The sequence below is a fragment of the Drosophila biarmipes genome, chromosome 3L (genome assembly GCF_025231255.1).
Source record: "Drosophila biarmipes strain raj3 chromosome 3L, RU_DBia_V1.1, whole genome shotgun sequence".
In the NCBI taxonomy this organism is placed as follows: domain Eukaryota; kingdom Metazoa; phylum Arthropoda; class Insecta; order Diptera; family Drosophilidae; genus Drosophila; species Drosophila biarmipes.
This window is the reverse complement of record NC_066613.1, coordinates 27,313,429-27,332,877: the sequence shown is the minus strand read 5'-3', so window position 1 is coordinate 27,332,877 and position 19,449 is coordinate 27,313,429. Positions and strand designations below refer to the sequence as shown.

At 49.3% G+C, this 19,449-nt stretch overlaps 3 protein-coding genes across 3 annotated transcripts in view; 1 reads left to right on the top strand and 2 right to left on the bottom strand.

Moving 5' to 3' along the window:
• The window catches only part of LOC108029027 (kalirin), a 40,720-nt gene extending 26,372 nt beyond the window's left edge, over positions 1 to 14,348 (bottom strand). The window contains exons 1-5 of the mRNA XM_017101078.3: positions 13,261 to 14,348; positions 7,451 to 7,994; positions 4,635 to 6,737; positions 2,682 to 4,574; positions 2,418 to 2,621 (exon numbers count right to left, since the gene is read on the bottom strand). Of these exons, the coding sequence (XP_016956567.1) occupies positions 2,418 to 2,621; positions 2,682 to 4,574; positions 4,635 to 6,737; positions 7,451 to 7,994; positions 13,261 to 13,439 (4,923 nt within the window). The 5' untranslated portion in view covers positions 13,440 to 14,348. The remainder of the gene's footprint in view (positions 1 to 2,417; positions 2,622 to 2,681; positions 4,575 to 4,634; positions 6,738 to 7,450; positions 7,995 to 13,260) is intronic.
• A 181-nt stretch (positions 14,349 to 14,529) lies between these two features.
• On the top strand, positions 14,530 to 15,712 carry LOC108030759 (oxysterol-binding protein-related protein 11). The gene is made up of 3 exons (XM_017103815.3): positions 14,530 to 14,908; positions 15,006 to 15,402; positions 15,460 to 15,712. The coding sequence occupies exons 1-3, from the start codon at positions 14,821 to 14,823 to the stop codon at positions 15,647 to 15,649; spliced, it is 675 nt and encodes a 224-aa protein (XP_016959304.1). The 5' UTR covers positions 14,530 to 14,820; the 3' UTR covers positions 15,650 to 15,712.
• Positions 15,713 to 15,820: 108 nt separating this feature from the next.
• LOC108030770 (protein bric-a-brac 1) overlaps positions 15,821 to 19,449 on the bottom strand; it is a 69,468-nt gene continuing 65,839 nt past the window's right edge. Inside the window, 1 exon segment of the mRNA XM_017103840.3 lies at positions 15,821 to 18,582. Coding sequence (XP_016959329.3) covers positions 17,629 to 18,582 — 954 coding nt within the window. The 3' untranslated portion in view covers positions 15,821 to 17,628.

Below are 19,449 nucleotides of genomic sequence, written 5' to 3'. Positions count from 1 at the left end.
TTTAATACACAACCTAAAGTTGATTCCTTAAAAGCCATATGTAATATTGCTTTAAAGGTTTCCAGCTCCTAACTATTTTCCCCAATGCTCCACCGATTCCCAAACACTTCAAGACATTCTGCCCACGATACGGAGCGATCGCCTTGCAGTTGACAGCAGAACTCGAGGGGCTTTTTCGGGGCAACGAAACGTCTAAAAGGGGGGAACGAAACTGCTACTCAAGTGGCTAAAGGCGTGAGAAAGGTCAAAGGCAGCGGCGGCGGAAGTGGGCTGGGGTGGTGGGTCTTTCGCCTGCGGCTGCTGCAGACATTTTCATCCTCAGCTCATTCTTTGCGTTTGCCCTCGCAAAAATGCTAAAAAGGGTTCCACCCCGCGCTCGTGTAGTTTTCGGCAGCAGAAACAGCTTTTTATCATATTTATTTGCATTACTCGGATTGTTGTTTCACTTTTTTCTTCTAGTTATTTATATAAGCCAGGTCTTTGTTTACAGCGTTTTTTGGGGACAGTTTAAGGCCCGCACAAGGGGCTGTCATTTATGTAATCTTCCTTTTTAAGCATTGTTTAATTTTTGGGGCATTTGCGGCTACTATGGTTTGCTTTTGCGCGGGCAGCTGACTTTCTTTTTTTCGAAGGGGAGCTTGTGGTCGGGAATCTTTATCTTTACGGTGCGGTGCTATCACGGTTGTTCTTATCACTGTGATTATTGGCGATTTAGAATCACTTGACGCGGAAAGGTGGCTTTCTTCGTACAAATTATGGATGTTGCGCTGAGGCTCCTCTGAAGTCGCTTCACCCGAAGAAAAGGAGAATTTAAGTGCAGTTTCAGAGTTTCAGAGAAGAGGAGATGGCTGCTGATGCTGCTGCTGCTTTTGGCCGGGCGGCGCGCATCTGCAGGCAGCAGGCGATGGAAAATCCGAGAGGAAACTGAGGAAAACGCGAGCGACCCGGCGGTGAGCGAACGAACCTCTTGGCTGAAACTCTGCGGAGCAACTGGAGCAGCTGCCCCACACGAATCCACGAGTCCACGAACTCACGCAGCTACGAACGCACCGAAAGCATTCGCAATGCCAATTGCCTTAACCCACTACCCTCGAGGGGGTTCAGACTGGCGAAAAGAAAACCGAAAAGCTTTCAACGGAAACTCAGAGAGCGCCGCTGCCCAGAGCTTTCACTCTCGCAGTTTGTTATTGTTGGGGCCTCGGCGTTTTCAAATGGGCGGGAATTTCGTTTTCCCTGTAATCTTGATTTCTCTGTTTTAAAAAGGTTGAAGAAAACCTTAAAAACATGAAATATTACTTTCAAAAATGATTTCGTCAAAACAAATGTTAGGAAAATATTGGGAATGGGACCTAAACAACATTTCGCAACATAGAACATCCTTTATAACCCCCTTGAACAGACCCTCCTTTTTACTCAGTCTGAGAAAAGCATTTTACTATAAAAGGTATAATAAGGGGGAGTTCAGAAAATACTATAAATTTACCAAGTAATATTCAATGAAACTACGGTGTGCCCTTTTCAGCTTTTGTTATTTTAACCATCTCCAGAGCAGAACCATCATCTGGAGACCATAAAATACAATTAAGGAGAAATAAACAAAATAGTTGTTGGCTGCTGGAAGATCCTGCAGGCATACATGAAACTAGCACAAAGTGAAGCCCTTAACCTCGTCAACCTCCTGCACATAGGACGAACGGTAATGTCGGTCGTAAAACCGCTCGAAATCCGCGCTCCTTAGCTTTAGTGGCGAAATCTGGTCGGGATTGCCGAAAGTGCGCCCGTTGACAGTTGGAAGACGCTGCCAGGCGACAGACCTAACTATAAAGAAGTGTCACATAAAATTTACATTAAGCAAATGTAACGAAACAGCGCTAAAAGCAGTCATATATAATCCGGCACACACTCGACCTACAAGATACAGACTGCCGCTGGGAACTGGTAGCTTGGAACCCGAAGAGTTCCACGCACCAGCGAGAAAAATCTCATTAGGCCCTGCTATGAATTTTAAACATGTTGCAGGACTGCGAACCGAACGGATCCGAGTCCTGGCGAGTGGGAAAACTAGTTCAGCTGGCCAATGGTAGCAGAATCACCATTTCTGGGGAGGGGTGGGTACGTTGGATGGGGAGGATGGGGTGCACGCCGCTTCCCCGTGAGGTAGGACCGAAGGGAAAGCTGTGTTGGGAGCTTTAAGTTACCTGGAAAATAGGGGGAAATTTGTAACTAACACTTCACTAATATAGTATTCTTTTAAAAGTGAATATAAAATTATATTATTATTATTTTAGTATTGCAACACACAATATTTATTCCCAGTTTATATATCCAATATTGCATATAATTGCCAATAAGTTTCGTTAACACCGTAAAATATTCTTTATAAAAGAAGTCAATAAGATATATTATAAAAAACTTACCTTATTATCACTGTCTGTGGTATTTCCCGATCCGAAACTGGCCAGAGAGCAGCGATCATGATCGTTCTCCGTGAGCTGTTCATCCAAGTCCCGAGAGGATCTTTGCGAGGAGCCCGAGTGTTTGGCTGGCGACTTGGGCAGGGTCAATGAGGTGCCCGAGAAGCAGGTCTCTTGCATAACTTCACGCAGTTTCTTCACCCAAATCTATAAGATCAATTCATTAAAATCATCAGAAGTCTCATATGTATTTAATGAGAGACTAACCTGCTTGGTTTCCAAGCTCGTTGCCTTCAAAACGATCCTGCAATCCGAGAGCATGGGCGAACGACCCGTCCACACGGCGAACTTGGTCTCATCGCCTTCGATGTGCTCCGTGATGCCCATGTCGGTGGTCATGAGCTTGCTCTTGAACTGATACTTGACTACGCTGGACTCCTTGACCTCCTTGGCAAAGAGGAGATACAATTCGAACAAGAACACGCGTCGCTCCCTGCCCTTTCGGATGATTTGCTTGGTGTCCCAGGCTTGGAAGGCGTCCTGCAGCACAACTTCACCCAGTTTGTCTACGGACACATCACAGTTTTCCAGCAGCGAAAGATGCATGGCATCGTTGGCTTTCTTGGGCACATTGAGCATCACCTCGAGACCCTCTTTGATTTCGCCGTGGCTCTCCTCGCAGCAGGACAGGAGATCCTTAAGTAGCAGCTGGTATTTGGTGATCCGCTGCACGGGCTTGATGAGATAGGCGGGCAGCGGATGGTCCACCTCCAGGCGCCGCTGCAGCTCCTCAAAGAAGCTGCCGCCGTGCTGGACTAGCAGGTTATTCGATGTGGGCTTGTTCTTGCAGTAGTGCACGTACATGTCGAACTTGGAGGCCCAGGTCACGAAGCAATGACCCACATCCTCCGGCATGGTTTCGTATTTCTCCAGCTCCCGCAGGAAAATCTTCTGATGGAAGTGGTGTATTTCCCTGATATTGCCGAATATCACATCTTCTTGTCCAATGAGTGCAGGGGGTACATTTCTCCCTGCCCTGAATTCCTCCAGGAAACACTTAATGCAGGTGGCCAGATCGTTGACGTAGGCCCTCTCTGTTTGCATCAGTTCCGCCATGATGAACTCTTTCCTCCTCGCCGACTTGCGCTTCTCCTCGTTAATCTCCTTGTTCTCCTTATTGCTGCTGTTTAGCTTGGCCTCCAGCGTGGGATCCGAATGACGATCCCCGCTGCTCACCCCGGAGGAGGAACTTATCGAGCTGTTCCCATCGGATCCCAAAAGTAACTGCTGCTGGGACATGCCCAGAGATTTCTCCAACTGCTCGCAGTAGCTGTCCATGCGGTTGCTGAAATCCTTGTACCGCTGATCCACCGACGCCACCCACTGCTTGATATCGCTGGCATGGGCATGACCCTTTTCCACCAAACTGTCAGCTAGTTGGATCAGAAGCTTAACCCTTTCACGCGTCTCCTTCGCCGTGCTCCGGAATTCATTGTGCTCTTTGAGCAATCCCTCCGTTTCCTCCTTGCTAATACCCACCAAGTTGGATCTCGAGGAGAGGTATGCTTCTCCCGTGTTATGAATCCATTCGATCGCCTGTTTGGCACTCCTCTCGAACAGAACAAACTGCTGGCACTGATCCAGGGATTTCTTGCGCAGCGTCCAGTAGTCTAGAACTTGATTTTCCTGAGTCAACAGCTTGTCCAGCTTGCTCTTCACATGGGCCTCACAGTTTCCCTTGTACTGATAGCACTGCTGCGATCGGTTGGCATACTTCAGGAAAGTCTCGGCCGTGCGTCGCGCCAAAGTACAGGCCTTCAGGAAAGCCTCTTTCTGCTCCTGATGCTTCGAGATTAGCTGGACAATGGTTTGGGCTTTGTCGCTGCCTCCGCCACCGCCACACCAGTCGTCCTCCCGCTTGTACTCCCGCTCCAAGCTGTCCAAAACCGAGCACACCTGCTCGGCTGTTTTGTAGAAGTTTATCGAGGCGGTCACCAGCTTGTGACGCTCCTCCGCATAGGTCACCAACTGCTGCCACTTCTTCGTCACGTCGTCGCTGATCTCCCTGATGGACTGCGGGTCGTAGTGGTTGGCGTTGATCAGGGCGTCTGCTCGGTACTTCACCTGCACCGCCGAAGTGTGCGTCTTTTCGATGGCAATCTGCGGGAACGAAAAGTATTAATAATTGCGAAGCAAGAGCCTGTAAGCATTTATTCTAACCTGGAACTGCTCATGACCCTTGCGCAGCTGCTCGGCCTCCTGCAAACTATTGGGCGTGACGAAGCTGGCCACCAGCATGGCTTCTCCATTGCGGATCCACGAGATCACCTGGTTGGCATCGTTCTGGAATTGACATAGCTGCACGGCTTGCTCGAGCTTAGCCCTTTTGGCCTCGGACATTTCCTCCAGATCAATCTCGCGTTCCCGCAAGAAGTCAAGCAGATATTCAATCCTAGCCTGAGCCGTGTGCGTGGCATCCGCCATGGAGATGAAGCCAGCGTTCTCGAAGAGCTGCAGCAGGTCCTGACCCTGCTGCAGGACCTCGTAGGTGGCGTTCTGAATGTCCGTCACCGATTCGTTGTGCATGCGAATGAGCTGCTCGGCCTTCTGGTAGTCCCTCGAGAGGTCAGCGTGCTGGAGCTCCTCGGACCAGATCTCCAGCTGCGAGGACAGCTCCATGGCATCCCGCTCAAAGTAGCGCAAACGCAGGATGAGATCGGCGCGGAACTTGCGGGCGGACCAGAGCTCCTCCAGCTCCAGCTTCTGTTTGCTCAACTTCTCGAGAGTGGCCTCCAGAGCGGCAATGGAACCCGTATTGTCGGCATACTCCAGGGATCGCATCTCCTGCAGCAGAGCTTCGCCCTGGGCGATGGTTGTAAGGCAAACATTCACGGAGCTCTCCTGCTGATCCCTCTGATATTGCTGCAATATGCGTTCGATGCCCTCGAGGTTCTCCTGCGAGAGACGCGTTTCATCCGTGCTCACATCCGTTCGAAGCTTATCTATCCAAGCGGTCACGTCCTTTTCGTGGGTGTAGAAAATTACAGCCATCTCCAGGCGGCGTCTCCTCTGCTCCACTCTCTCCGCAAAGCTGCCCACCTGGAGTTCCAACTCCCTCGCCACAGAGTATATCTCATTGGGATCGGCCTCGCCGCTTCTGGCCAATTCGTCCGCGGCTGCCAGAAGCTTTTGGGCGTTACTATACGTGTTCTGGGCCACGTTCTCAAAGTTATCGTGCGAGGTCTGATAAACCCTGGCCTTGTGGAAGTTCCTGCCTATACCCGTATTTTTCCTGAGGAAAACTTCGCCATGATTTTTCAGCCAATCCAGGACCTGCTTTACGTCTTCTTGGAAGAGTCTTAGAGCTAGGGTCTGATGCAATCGTAGCCTTTCCTGGTGCCACTTGGCCTCCAGAGTGCGATGGTGACCCAGGATCTGGTGGATCACAGCCAGCACATGACTGGCGCCTTCACTGTAATCCGCTGCTGGATTCTGTCTCTCGTACTTGTTAAAGCTGCCACCGTTGCTGTTCTTGCGATGATCCGGGACACCAGGCGGCGGCGGCTGATTGCAGACCTGCACCAAGTGGTCCAACTGGTACAGCAGCTTCTTGCTGGTGGAGTGAACCTCTGTGTAGGCCTGGCACATGGCTTCGTACAGCGATTGGTGTGTCCGGATGGCCGTCTCCAAGCTCTGGATATCCGAGGGAAGGGGCTGGGAGGCCTGACAAGCGGCTGCCCAGCTGGCCACGCTGTTGCAATACTGCTCCGCCTTGTGATGGAACAGGACACTCAGCTGCAGGACAGCAGTTCGCTCGTCCAAGCCCGCGGCAAAGTCCTTCCAGGTTCGGTCCAAGCGCTGGGCCAGCGTTTTGATGTGCTGAGCCGCATAGTGCTGGCTCTCAATCAGGCGAGCTGCCACGGCCAGAATCCTGTCGATGTTCACCGACACATTCATGGAGGCCACGGCGAACTTCTGGTGCTCATCCTGCAGAGACTTGGCCACCGAGTAGTTGTGCCCGATCTCCACGTAGCTCATCTGAAACACATCGCGGTTGTGCAGGATCCAGTCGAACATCTTCTCGCAGTCCTGCTCGAACAGGCGCCACTGGAAGCACTGGTCTAGTTTCACCTTCTTGTGCTGCCACAGCATCAGCAGCTTCTCCTGGCCGGTGTGGATGAGGTCGATCTGCCGCAGGGCCTTGTTCACGGCGGCCGACATGTCCGGATTGCCGCCCGCCGAGCGAGACTGCTGCGAGGGCTGAGATTGCTGGCCGCCGGAGGAGGTGCCCGAGTCCATATCCGAGCCTCCGGAGCTCGAGGCCTGTAAAATAAGTGTCGATTAGAAATGTGATTTAGCAGTGAACAAAATTATAATTTAAGGAAGCGCAGTTTTAGGTTGGTGAAGTCAGGACAGGAGAGTTTGATTGCAGGTAGCCTTTCATATAAAACCTATTATATAAAAAGGTTTCATTGGGTTTGTATTTTTTAGTGTTTGCCTTTAAATAGAGCAACATTTTTTGCAATACTGGAAAAAACCACCTTTTAAATATTTATTATCATTGTGAATGGAAAATAGATCACATTTGGTATTGTTACGAAATTAATGTCTAAATAATTCAGAGGGATTGCATTTTTACGATTCAAAAAAAGTAACCTTTGTACATAAAACAAAAGCAAACGCATTAAATGTAAATGTTTTCTAACCTGCTGCCACACAAAGCAACCCATTTCCATATCATAACCCGAAACTTTTGGGGCGGAGACATTTTTGGCATGAAATTCGGTGAAGTGAATGCTAGTCTGAGGCTATTGACTCTTTCTGTTACGTTTAAAAAGTTTATTGTGGTCACATATAGGAAGAAATCTCGTAGACTTGCCTATTTGTTTATAAATTATATTTACGGAAGAAGTGCTAGTCCAGAAAAGAAGTTCTTTGTTAATATTTTGTAGGTATACTTCGCTCTGCGTTTGTGATCTTTCTGAGACCAAAATAATCTGCGATTGCTTGAAAAGAACCCTTAACCTACTGCTCACCTGACCACCCGGCGGGGCCATCGCGTTGATCTTGGCCAGCAGCTTCTTGCCCTGCATGTCGAGGTCCTCGATGGGCAGCTTGGTGATCTTCTTGCGCATCTCGTTGTGGTGGTCGATGGCGTGCCTGGCCAGCGGCACGTCCTCGGCGAAGTCGTTGCGGTTGAGGTCCTCCTGCAGGTCGTCGATCCGGTCGGCCATGTCCCCGGCCTGCCAGAAGAAGTCCTCGATGGCCAGCCGGGCGTCCGTCCACTGCTGGTGGTCGTACAGCTGCTGGCCCTCGAAGTCCCCGGTCAGCTGGTGGCTCTCCGCGATCTTGTTGAGCGACTCTATCGACACCGTCGTCGTCTCGAACTTGTACTTGTGCGAGGAGATCGAGGCTCGCTGCTTCTGCCAGAAGTTGTCCGGCTTGATGATCACCACGTTGTGGATGTTCGCGCTGAAGTGCTCCTGCAGCACCTTCAGTATCGTCTTCACGTTGGTCGAGCAGTTGCCATTGCCGCGCATATCGATGATGACTGTGAAGCCGAGGTTCTTGGCGGCGTCGCTGCAAAACAAGCCAGGTGAAAGGTGTGTTCGGTTAGAGAGAGCGATCGGAAGAGAACTCTGAGGTGGGGAGCCTACACTGGGGGAAATGAGTGCTAGCTAGAGTGCCTAAATAAATCCAAAAGAGCTTAGACTAGTAGAGGTACTTGAGGTGCACTTATGCTAGGAAAAGCTGTGCTAGATGTCATGATGAGTTTCACCAGTACCCATCAAAAGACCCCTCCGAGACCCTTCTTTTCTGCCAGTGTGCCATACTCTTCCACCGCAGCGTCTTCCCTGCAGTACGTGAGTGAGAGTGCCGTGGATCGCCCATGGTTCGTCGCTCTGTTTACGTCGCCTGCATAAATTATGGCGGCACGGCTTCTTCTGGTCGCATATGGTCTGAGGTCGGTTTCTATTGCTCTGACACCAATTTCAGCTAATAATTTCCTGCACACCTCGGCCCGACAGCCCGACCGCCCAACGATCTGATTTGCATTCCTCTTGAATTTTAATCGCTCCATTAACTATAAATATTTCTTTCATTGATGTGCGCGCTGCTCCGCCTCCTTCGATTCCGCCTGTTATTCGTATTATTCCCCGGCTTTGCCGCTACTTCTTGGCCCGATTGCGGCCGGTTCTGGCTTCTCGGTTCCTGGTTTCAACCACGTTATCTTCTCGTGTTTGTACACATGTCGTGCGGTTGCCGCTGATGGGCATTTCTAGGGGTTTCGCCACGGAGAACAATGCGAAAGTGAAGAGGCGTCGCTTCGAATGCATTTCAAATTCAAGTAGGTCTCCCTCCGACACGAAAGTCTTTGGGAACCCAGAACATCGGTGCTTCCAAGGCCCGAACTCCCCCGTAAAAGTTCTCAGGCCCTTCCGCAACTCCTTATCGAGCGACAATCTGGAAATTTGGTGTGTTTGTGCGTCTGGAGGGGCACGGGCAACTTTTTGATGACTAATAAAACCCTCGAAACGGGCTATTAAAATCGAAATTTAAGCCGCGACGTGGAGGCAGGAGGGTGTAAAGTGTCGCCGGCATTTCAAACCCGACCGAAAAAGAAAACCAAACACAAGGTCCAATCAAAAAGCGTTTATTTAACCCATAAATCCGGGGTTTCTCGGGGAGCGGGTGCCGAAGTACCCCCGAAGGAAGCTCGGGGAGGAACGTGTCTAAAATGCTGAGAACTCCCTCGCCTCAGTCGATTCACGGAATTTGCATTGACGACAGCAGTCAGAAGACGCCTTGACTCCGGTTGCCAATTTGGTCGAGTCTCGGGGACCCAGAGACAAAGGAACGAGCAGGCCAGAAATAAACAAAAAGTGTTCCACGCCAAGGCAAATAAACAAAACAAGAGGGAAGCATAAACGCAGGCAGGGCAAAACAAAAGCGAAATTGTGCTGGGGAAAACGAAGTTTCTAATACCCTGCCAACCCTGGAAAGCCATCGTACTGTACCATATTGAGAACTATAAACTCTTAATTTCGGGAGCTTACAAGTTGTACAAATAAACAGCTCAATATGACAGTGATCTCTGATTAGTAACATTATCAAGAGGGAATTGCGAATGGTTATTGTTTGACCCTGACAACCCTGGAAAGCCATCGTACTGTACCATATTGAGAACAACAAACTCTTAATTAGGGAGCTTACAAGTTGTACAAATAAACAGCTTCATAAGACAGTGAGCTCTGATTAGTAACATTATCAAGAGGGAATTGCGAATGATTATTGTAGTTCTCCAAACTGCCGGAGCTCTGCCGACGAATACCCTGACAACCCTGGAAAGCCATCGTACTGTACCATATTGAGAACTATAAACTCTTAACTTGGGAGCTTACAAGCTGTACAAATAAACAGCTCAATATGACAGTGATCTCTGATTAGTAACATTATCAAGAGGGAATTGCGAATGGTTATTGTTGGACCCTGACAACCCTGGAAAGCCATCGTACTGTACCATATTCAGAACTATAAACTCTTAATTTAGACAGCTTACAAGTTGTAGCTTACAGCTCAATAAGACAGTGATCTCTGATTAGTAACATTATGAAGAGGGAACTGCGAATGATTATTGTAGTTCTCCAAACTGCCGGAGCTCTGCCGACGAATACCCTGACAACCCTGGAAAGCCATCGTACTGTACCATATTGAGAACTATAAACTCTTAACTTGGGAGCTTACAAGCTGTACAAATAAACAGCTCAATAAGACAGTGATCTCTGACTAGTAACATTATCAAGAGGGAATGGCGACTGATTTTTCTAGTTATCAAATCTGCCGGAGCTCTGCCGACACACGCACGACACTCTGGTTAAAACCTATTGTATTAGGCCTTTCCAGCTAAGTGCTGGCCTTAATACAGAAACCCTGTGATAGCGTATAAAAATCAAAGACAAGTCAGCGAGCAGCGAAGAGCCCGGAGGAAGGAACCCCAGCAGACGGAGCGCACAGTGGGCAGGCTGCCAGAACGGACCCCCAGTTCCGCGGACGGCGGCGATGAGATAAGGGAGCCCCAGTTTCACTCTGTGTATTGGAACATGGACTGCGACGTCGATTTGCTTATCGGCCAAACCTGAAGTGTCTGCCCTGGCTCCATCGTTTGTGTTGTTCCCGCTTCTGGGCGGGGAATCCGCCGAAATGTGGGACACTGATAGTACAATGCTTCGCTTGTTAGCCGATAGCCTGAATGGGATGATACGGCGTGGGAACCCGCCTCCCAGTGATTCACGGCTGGCGAAAACCTGCGAGCTCTTCAGCTCGCCCGAGACAACCCAATGTCTTCCTATGATTGCGCCAATGAGCATGACTAAGTAGCGGGGAACGTGTGCTTCTCCCTGCTGCTCGATGATTGGGAACGTCGGCTGTCGCCGCTCTCCAGCTCCTCCACTTCTGCGGCAGATACTATTTCCATCAGATACTCTGTCGTGTGTCGCAATCTCGGGTCGCCATCGCCATCAACTCGAGGGTCTGATTATCATTCCGAGTTTGTTGCCGTCGGCGGCCAGCTTGATGGTTTGGGCTTTGGGGACTCGCTAGTCTGGGCCAGAGGTCCATTAACTGGCCGGTTCTATTTATATTTATGGTTTCTTATAATGTAACCTGAAAATATTCAAGCTACCTAAGTCTCTGACCCAGCATCAAAGTCGTATAACTATTCGGTTATGATATGATATCCCATAAAGAAATCGATCTTTTTCAATAGATCATTTTATAGGATTATAATCTTGAACTTCTGTAAATTAGTTTTTATATTAATAAAGTACAAATTTCTAAGATTGAATCTATCTTATCTTGTTTTTCCAATAATATTTGAAAAATTCCACAGTCTAATTAGAAAATCATCATCATTTTTCATTTTAATGAACCAAATAACGACTTTTGGCTCTAGCTTTTATCGCACAAAAGCCACATCCCCCAGGTTCATTGTTATCGAGGCCCCACTGTCCGTCCAAATTACCCTTTCTTTTCTTTCTCCCTTGTTTTATGGCTCTTTTTGGTTTCTGTTGTGGCTTTTTGTAGTGTTCGGGGCAGCAGCAGAAATATTCGCATTCTTCGAGCTCGGATCTTAAGGTCTCGGAAGCCGGTCCCCGGTTTTTGCCCATTCCTATATGTATCTGCGTTTCTTCTTGGTTCTTGGCGCTTTCTTTATCGCGCGGATTTATGCAACTTTTGTGCTGCTGGTTTTTATTTAAAAGTGTTTGCTTTTATGACTTTTTTGGCCCGGCCTGCCCTCCTAGGCCCGCCCCTTGCGATTCAATGTCAACAGCAGCAGCAGCAGCAGCAGGGGGAGCGAAAGAGAGGGCGAGGCAAGACAATGTGCGTGCTGTTCTTGCAGTCGTCTGACGATGATGATTCATAAAGTGCGGCTGCAGGCGGACGACTGTAACAGGAAAATCAAGTGGAATGTGGCACTGCAGCTGCAGCAGCTGCTCCCCCCTGCCCGCGTCCTCCCCTACTCGGAGTACACACACGCGGTGTGTAGGTGCGGGTGGGGCGACGCCGTCGCGACTCTACCGAAATTGCAAACGAAGCGCAGCCAGCGATGTCGCGGCGTCAGCTGACACAATGGCCTGCCTTTGTGCTGGTACAGTGGGCCCCGGCTAGGGGGACTGGCCAACACTTGGCTGGGTCTTGGCTCTTGCTGCTATACAATAATATACTGCAAATATCCCTCTAGAAAACATCGAAATTATAGTGCTGAATAAATGATACATTAACATTAGTATAAAGCATGCCATGCTTATATCGAGGGACCCCTGTGCAATACATACAAAATGAGGAGGCTGGAGAAAATGTCAACTGGTGCCGCCAAAGGCGACATTGCAATATAAATATCTAGGAACTTGACGTTTTCAATTCGTGTAGATTGAAGCCAAAGCCTGCCATCATGCAACACGGTTTGAGCACAAACTTTAATTGCTCTCAACCAAGCTGGACGTTTTCAAAAAAAGCGTGATCTAATAAAAACATAATATTCCAGGGAAGAACTTCAGACTTTAATGAAGGCAAAGCCTCTTTGGGATCTTTTAAATGGCAACATGCAGGCTTAGAATGGGTATTGTCAACTTTTTGCCGAGAATTAGCCACTTTGATCTCTTTAAATCAAGTATCAAGTGAGTAATGCACGCTCATTGGGTGCCAGAAGCTTTGGGTGAATCATTATGCATTCCAAGAATTTTATGGGTTCTATTTAGAGGTCATAAATCCCCATCGTGACGAAAAACGTCTATAAAAACTAAAAGCATTTGCTACAGATAATGTTGAGTCCACATAGAAAAGAACATAAACTAACATATTATATTTTCGAAATAGTTTAAATACCTTTTCAATAGGTAACACCCACTCTTCTTACTATCCAATAAATATGACAGTGCATTCTAATCTAAGTAACTAGATTAGAGCCTTCAATTATTACACCGATATCATGACTAAAGATTTTAATCAATAATTATTCAACTTCATTATTAGTTATTATTTTTAACTTCTTGCGAAAAAAGATAAAATATATCTAAACTCCATTCGGTCTAATCAATAATAATATATCATATCAGAGTTTAGTGATATCACTATTAGGGTCTTGTTTTCGAAGGATCCTTTCGTTATCATTCATTCAAATACAGTAAACAAAGGATCTAAGCTGATCCTAACCAAGAGATCTATACACCCTACAATCTAGACACGGATCCCAACCTAGGGATCCAATGACTCCCATAATCTGGTCACCCGTCCCATAAGAAACCAGTGGCACTGGGCCCAACCGGGACCCCGGATCCCCGCTCACCTGGGAATGCTGATCAGGTAGCTGAGGAGGCGCCGCAGGTCCTCCGGCTTGAGGCGGTCCCTGCGGGGCGTGGCCGGGAAGCAGAGCAGCGGTCCGCCGCGCCGATCCCGTCCGCCGGTGAGGAAGACGACGCGCTCCTGCAGGAGGGTGAGGAGGTCCCTGGCCCGCTGGCCGTCCATCGCTGCGAGGGGGTGGCACCCAGGGGTTAAGCACTACGGGGGGTTGAACACCGGACCTCCGCCCGACTCGTTTCTAGTCCAGCGCTGCGATGCACTGCAGCATAACGGGCCCGGCCTCGGATTTCACTTGGTTTGGCTCTGTTATTAGTGCTATTATGAGCCGCTGCCTCTGTTACTCATTGATTTTCGCCAATTTCTCGCTGGCATTTTCATGGTCACTCCACCGAGTTGTTGTGTTTGCTGCGTTGCGGTTTTCGAGTGTTTGTTTGTTTGTGTGGGTGGGGGGTGTTGTAGAGTGGGAGCAGAGGGTATTTCCCTTGATTTTCCACAATTTGCATACAACTCGAGGGCTCTTCCCTATTTTTGGACGCAAGCGGAGTTTTCCTCAGTCACCCTGGCGACTTTGCGTGGGTGGGAGCGAGAGGGAGACACAAACAGACAAGCACACACACAGGCGCACGGGGGTGCACATAGGGTGTACACACACACGCACTCCCGTCAGCGCCGTAAGTCACACGCCACATGAAACACCAAGCAAACTGGCCCAGCACACACACTCGAGCTGGTCAAAAGCCACCGCACGCTTTAATTGCCCCGATCCGCGCACAAACTCCAGATGTATATATAGAACGCGCACATATGTACATCTGCATCATCACATCATCCGCAAGCAGTGCCCTGCGTCTTGGCTCTTCCTCTTGCCACTGCTTGTGCCACAAATTGATTTTTTTCACTCGCGCTGCCTGGCCCCCAGTTTTGCACTCGCCCGGGGCGCTGGCACAACCGCTGGACTACCGTTGCACGCTGTTCGCGAATCGGCGCGCGCTAGTGGGCGCTTTTCATTTTTCAGGAAACCGCGATTTTCCGACGCTGTTTGTTTAAACAAATTGGATTAGTATGACCGCGGCGCGGGTGGAGGAACATACTCGACGCGATTGGCGCACGGTCACTCTGAAAGCGATGCCAACATGATATCGATACTCCAGTATATCGATATTCTGCCTGTTATCGAGGGTTTGCCACCACTAGCAGCTTGGCGCACCTGGTTCGAGTCCCCGCTAACAATCGATAGACTGTTCTGGTATCGGCTATCGATACCAATGAGTAATCGCCAGTCTCCCATCACTTATCCATTTCTCGTTGTTTTGCTTTTTTATCAACTCAAATAAATTGAATATTCGCAAACATTTTACGCAAAATCAGGAACTCGCTCCGCCAGCGCAAGAAGAAGAACCGACCGCGGCAGGCCACGCCCCCACTGCCAGCCGCCCCCCCAGCCGGAAGCTCGGCCTGCTGCTCCGCGAACCTTGTCCCGCGGAGCACCCACTTTCCGCGGGCGGAGCACCCCGAGTGCAGGAGCGCCAAGGACCACGCCGCCAGGATGGAGAGCAACCTGAACAGGATCATCCGCGAGTCGGCCAAGCTGAAGCTCAGCGGACAGCTCAGCAAGTACACGAATGTTATGAAGGGTACATATCTTATCACCTCCTGTAGATATTACTCACCCTTGAAGATAAAAGTGCACCATTTTACTCCCTTTAACCGAATCCCATCTCCTCCGCCCAGGCTGGCAGTACCGCTGGTTCACCGTGGACGCCAAGACGGGATCGCTGAGCTACTACCTGTGCGACTCCTCGACGGTCGGCGACGACATCGCGCCCTCGCCCCACGTCCTCGCCAGCGCGCCCCGCGGCCAGGTCCAGTTGGCCGGCGCCGTGGTCTACCCGAGCGACGAGGACTCCAGGACCTTCGCCATCGCCTGCGCCTCCGGCGACACGGTGAAGCTGAGGGCCAACGACGCCAGGGCCCGGCAGGAGTGGGTGGATGGTCTGCGGGCGGTGGTCGAGAGCCACATGAAGGCCATGGACATCAGCAACTCGTCGCCACTTCCTCCGCGGGAGCTGCTCGCCGCCTCCGATGCCATGGTCTCAGCCCGCCAGGCCCTGTTTCTCACGGAACAATGGTATGCCGTAGATGTAGAGTGCTTCGTAGGGACCTTTTATTGTGAAATACCTTCCAGCAACGCTTCTCTGGCCAGGGCCATCGAGAGCATCGACTGCGCTTCCTTCTCGCCCACGGATCCCGACCTCCTCCTGCTCAAGGCCATCTCGACGGCCAGCACCCAGTGCCTGCATCAGTGCCTGGGCCTGCTGCAACGCCACCAGGAGATCAACCAGCCCCCGGCGGACGCCGTTCCCCTCGTGCTCTGAGCTCCAAAGATAGTTTCCAGTATCCACTATGATATGCCCCAATAAACACTAAGATTAACCGCATTCCAAGGTGCGATTCAGGAATGGGCTTGGGATTGCTACGGGGAAGATCCAAAAGTTCCTGTGCCCCCCACGTCAGCCCAAAGCAAAGACAAGACTTTCCGGCCTGGGTTACTTTTCAATGTTTTTATAAAATACTTTTGTTCGTTTCGGTTTCGGTTTCATTTTCGCTTTTGTTTTCTCGGATTAATTAGAACATTCATTTCGACATTTAAAGTTAATTTGAACATAAAGTTTGCACTAAAGTTTATAGAAAATGTTGAGTTTGGACTCGGACTGGGACGCACTGGTCCAGATCGTACAAAGATACACAATATCCAGGAGATTCTAACCGCTAACTCTGCCATTGATATATTACATCCTATTCCGAAGGATTCGTTAAGTTTCGATACGTGTGGAACATCAAAGTCTATGGGGACTGGGACCGGGGTTACATAGATGCTTATATATCGTGTTACGTACGGGCTATGGCTATGGTAGGTGTTCTTGCGTATGCAAAAATAGTGTGTGTGTTTATCCATTATCGTAATTAACTCTGTCCGACTAATCAATTGTGTGCTTGCCAAACGAAACGCTGCCGAAAGTCGCCTAAAGGGTTCAACCAAGGGGTGTATAGTGGTGCTCCTCCCGACATTCCATCCCGTCGTAATGTCGCCAGACTTGTCAAATAAACCCGCGAGTCCTGCTGCGGGTCCCTGGCCTCGCCCTCGCCGGGACAGAAGAGGAGCAGAGTCCAAATTAAGGCTAGAAAAGGCACTTTAGAAGGGGATCTAGAGGGGCTTGGGGGTGATTCGCGGGTAGTGTCGGGTATCCAATAGTCTCAAATCAGGGGCTCGGGCTCGGCCGGGTCGCAGCAGCAGGCGCTATAAAAAATTTGGAGTCTAAATTTTGTCTAAAAATTTCGCTTGTATAAATACGTTTAAAAAAGTTCACTTGTTTTGTTACTTGTTTCGTTCTTTTTACAAATTTTGTGTGCGGTGTGTTCATCGCTGAATTTAATTCCGAAAGGCATTTTTTGTGAATTTCTTTTTCGTTAAGCCTAAACATTAAATTTAGTTGATTCCACTTGCGTTCGAAGCCAAGTGCTTCGGTTTCCCTTCCTCTTGGTAATTTTGTACATTTTCCGTTCTCGCTTCTTGCAAATTATAGACTAAACCAAGGTCGGGCACACAATTGCCAAGTTAGGTCCGCTTAAACTCTTTTGATTTGTGTTACACGTAATAATATTATGCTGCTGGGGCTGGCTTCCATTCTATTTCGGTTTCAATTCGAGTTTCGTCCTCTGGTTCGGTTGGATTGTGGAATGTTCCGGGCTTCTCCGTCCACCTCAGCTGTCGCTTACAACTAAAGAGATCGATCGCTATTTATTTAGTTAGACTGATGGACTATAACATAATAATACTTTCAATTTTGATTCAATAAGTACGCTAGGAATAGAAACTAGGTGGCGAAGATCGCGTGGAGGAAACTAGAGTGAGTGGCCTAGGAACACCTATGCCTCGGTTAACCGCGGAGATAATGTACATCTTTGATTTTGGGGAAAATAACTATTAAGGCTTGCGTTTAAATTCGTTTGAATATCATTTTTAGTATTTTTGGAAAGTAAAAAAACCAGCGATCTACGAGAAACCTTTAAAACGTGTATATATGTGGTTTAATTTAGTGTATTTACATTTCTTCGCATTAAGTTGCTCCCAATGGAACAAAATCAACTTTTGTACAATATAGGGAAGTTAAGCATAATAGGATTATCTGATAGACAGCAAACTAAGAAGGTGACCTCTCCCCTTCCTAAAACAATAGTTAGTCGATTAACCAAGGTGTAGGTGCACTCAGGCCAAGTAAAGCTTCAGGAGCTTCTGATCTAAGTTAAGCCGTCATCGCTTCATACTTTCTCCCGTAACTCTCGTTTTTTCCCTTTACTCGCTGGTGGTGGTGATGGGCTCCACTTTGATGCCTCCACTGCTCGAGGAAGTGGCCGCATCAGTTGCCGCGGCGGCCGAAGATCCTCCGGCCGATCGCTCCGCGGGCGCTGCGCCCGCTGCCGCTGAGGAGGAGGACGAGGAGACACTGGCGCCCACCAGCTCGGCCAGGTCCTCGGCGAAGAGTCGGGTGGGCGAGAACTCCCGCTTGTAGCCGGCCATGTCCAGGCCCAGATCGCCGAGCGGGGAGTGGAGCCGCGGAGTCTCGCTGCGCAGGGGACTGCCCTTGGCCTTGGGATTGGGATGCAGCTGGCCCAGCGAGGAGGAGGAGGCCGAGGAACTGGAGCTGGCACCGAAACCGGACTTGTGGGCCGCCTGGTGGCCGCCCTGATGGTGCTGCTGCTGCTGGTGGTGGTGCAAGTGGGCCTGTTGCTGCTGCAGGTGGAGCTGCTGCAGGTGGTGGTGCGCCGCCTGCTGCTGTTGCTGGTGGTGCGCGGCCTGCTGCTGCTGCTGGTGGTGCAGGGCAACGGCCATGCTGGGCGGCAGATTCGGCAGGAGGCCAGCGGGACCGCAGGGCGAAGGCGCATGCCTGGGCCCTGAGCCGCTGCTCAAGGCCGGCGATATGCTGGCCCTGCCTCCGCCCGCTCCTGGCACCCCCACCCCGCCCACGCCGCCACCCACTCCGGGGTGGGGCGGCAGGTTGAACAAACCGGGCGGAACGGGCGGTGGTCCCGCCTCCCCGTGCTGATGCTGCACGGCCGCTGCCATTTGCATCTGCTGTCGGATGTTGTGGGCCACTGCGGCCACCGCAGCGGCAGTTTCCTGCGACATGTGCTGCTCACCAGCCACTCCGCCCACGCCGGCCTGCGGACCGCTTCCATTTGGACAGGCCAGGGAGCTGGGTGCTCCTGCCAGGGCGCCACTTGCGCCGGGGTAGCTCAGGGGAAGGTCCTGCAAGGGAAACGCGGGCTAACCCGAGAGCAGTTAGTTCGGTTCAAGGGGCAGCTCCTGGGAGGCAGTATAAATCGCTGAACTGCATTGCCTACTCATTTAAGCAAGATAAAAAGTTAAGTCTATTTAGGATACCATTTCTAACAGATAGTTAACCAACCTTAGTTATTTCTCAATGGATTCAATGAAATCAAGTAGCAGGAAATTATATATTAGGGTAAAAAAATAACAGAGAAATTTCCTACGGTCCTATTGGTAACTTTAATAAATGTTCTAACTTCAATTCGATATTATTCGTTGACCTTTTTATAATAGCTTTGTAAAAAATGGTCCAAAAGATAAAAAGCTAGACAAATGATTGGAGTAATTTTTTGGCTGATTCTGAAAACTATAAAATTTTGTTTTACAAGAGGTAGGTAGCACGTCAATTTTTTCGAAAATGGGTCAAAAAATACATTTTTTAGGTGTGAATGCCAGTTGATTGTAAATTTTATTACGAGTTCAACGAGGTATGACAATCCATTTTTGGACCAGTACTTTTAATGTTTCGTCCAAAATACTGATTATTTTGCGTGGAAGAGAAAGTTTTTATTTTTTGGCGAAAAACCGAATTTTTCTTGACTATTTCTGATGTAACTTGGTCAAAAGTGGTCGGAAACCTTAAAGGCGCTCTGTTTTGGACAGCTGACAAGCTGGACAATTCATCGCTACCACTTTCTGCCTGATTTAAAAAACTAAAAATTTTACCAAATTTTCAATTTTTTTACAAGGGGTAGCATCGTCAATTTTTTCGAAAATTGGTCAAAAATTAAATTTTTTAGGTGTGAGTGCCATCTGATTGGAAATTTTATTACGAGTTCAACAAGG

What these genes read in the sequence shown, in the direction of transcription:
- LOC108030759 (XM_017103815.3), top strand. Translation starts at nt 14,821, where the DNA reads ATGGAGAGCAACCTGAACAGGATCATCCGCGAGTCGGCCAAGCTGAAG. An exon ending in GTACACGAATGTTATGAAGG is followed by an intron (nt 14,909 to 15,005) that starts GTACATATCTTA and finishes TCCTCCGCCCAG; the next exon opens with GCTGGCAGTACCGCTGGTTC. An exon ending in CTGTTTCTCACGGAACAATG is followed by an intron (nt 15,403 to 15,459) that starts GTATGCCGTAGA and finishes AATACCTTCCAG; the next exon opens with CAACGCTTCTCTGGCCAGGG.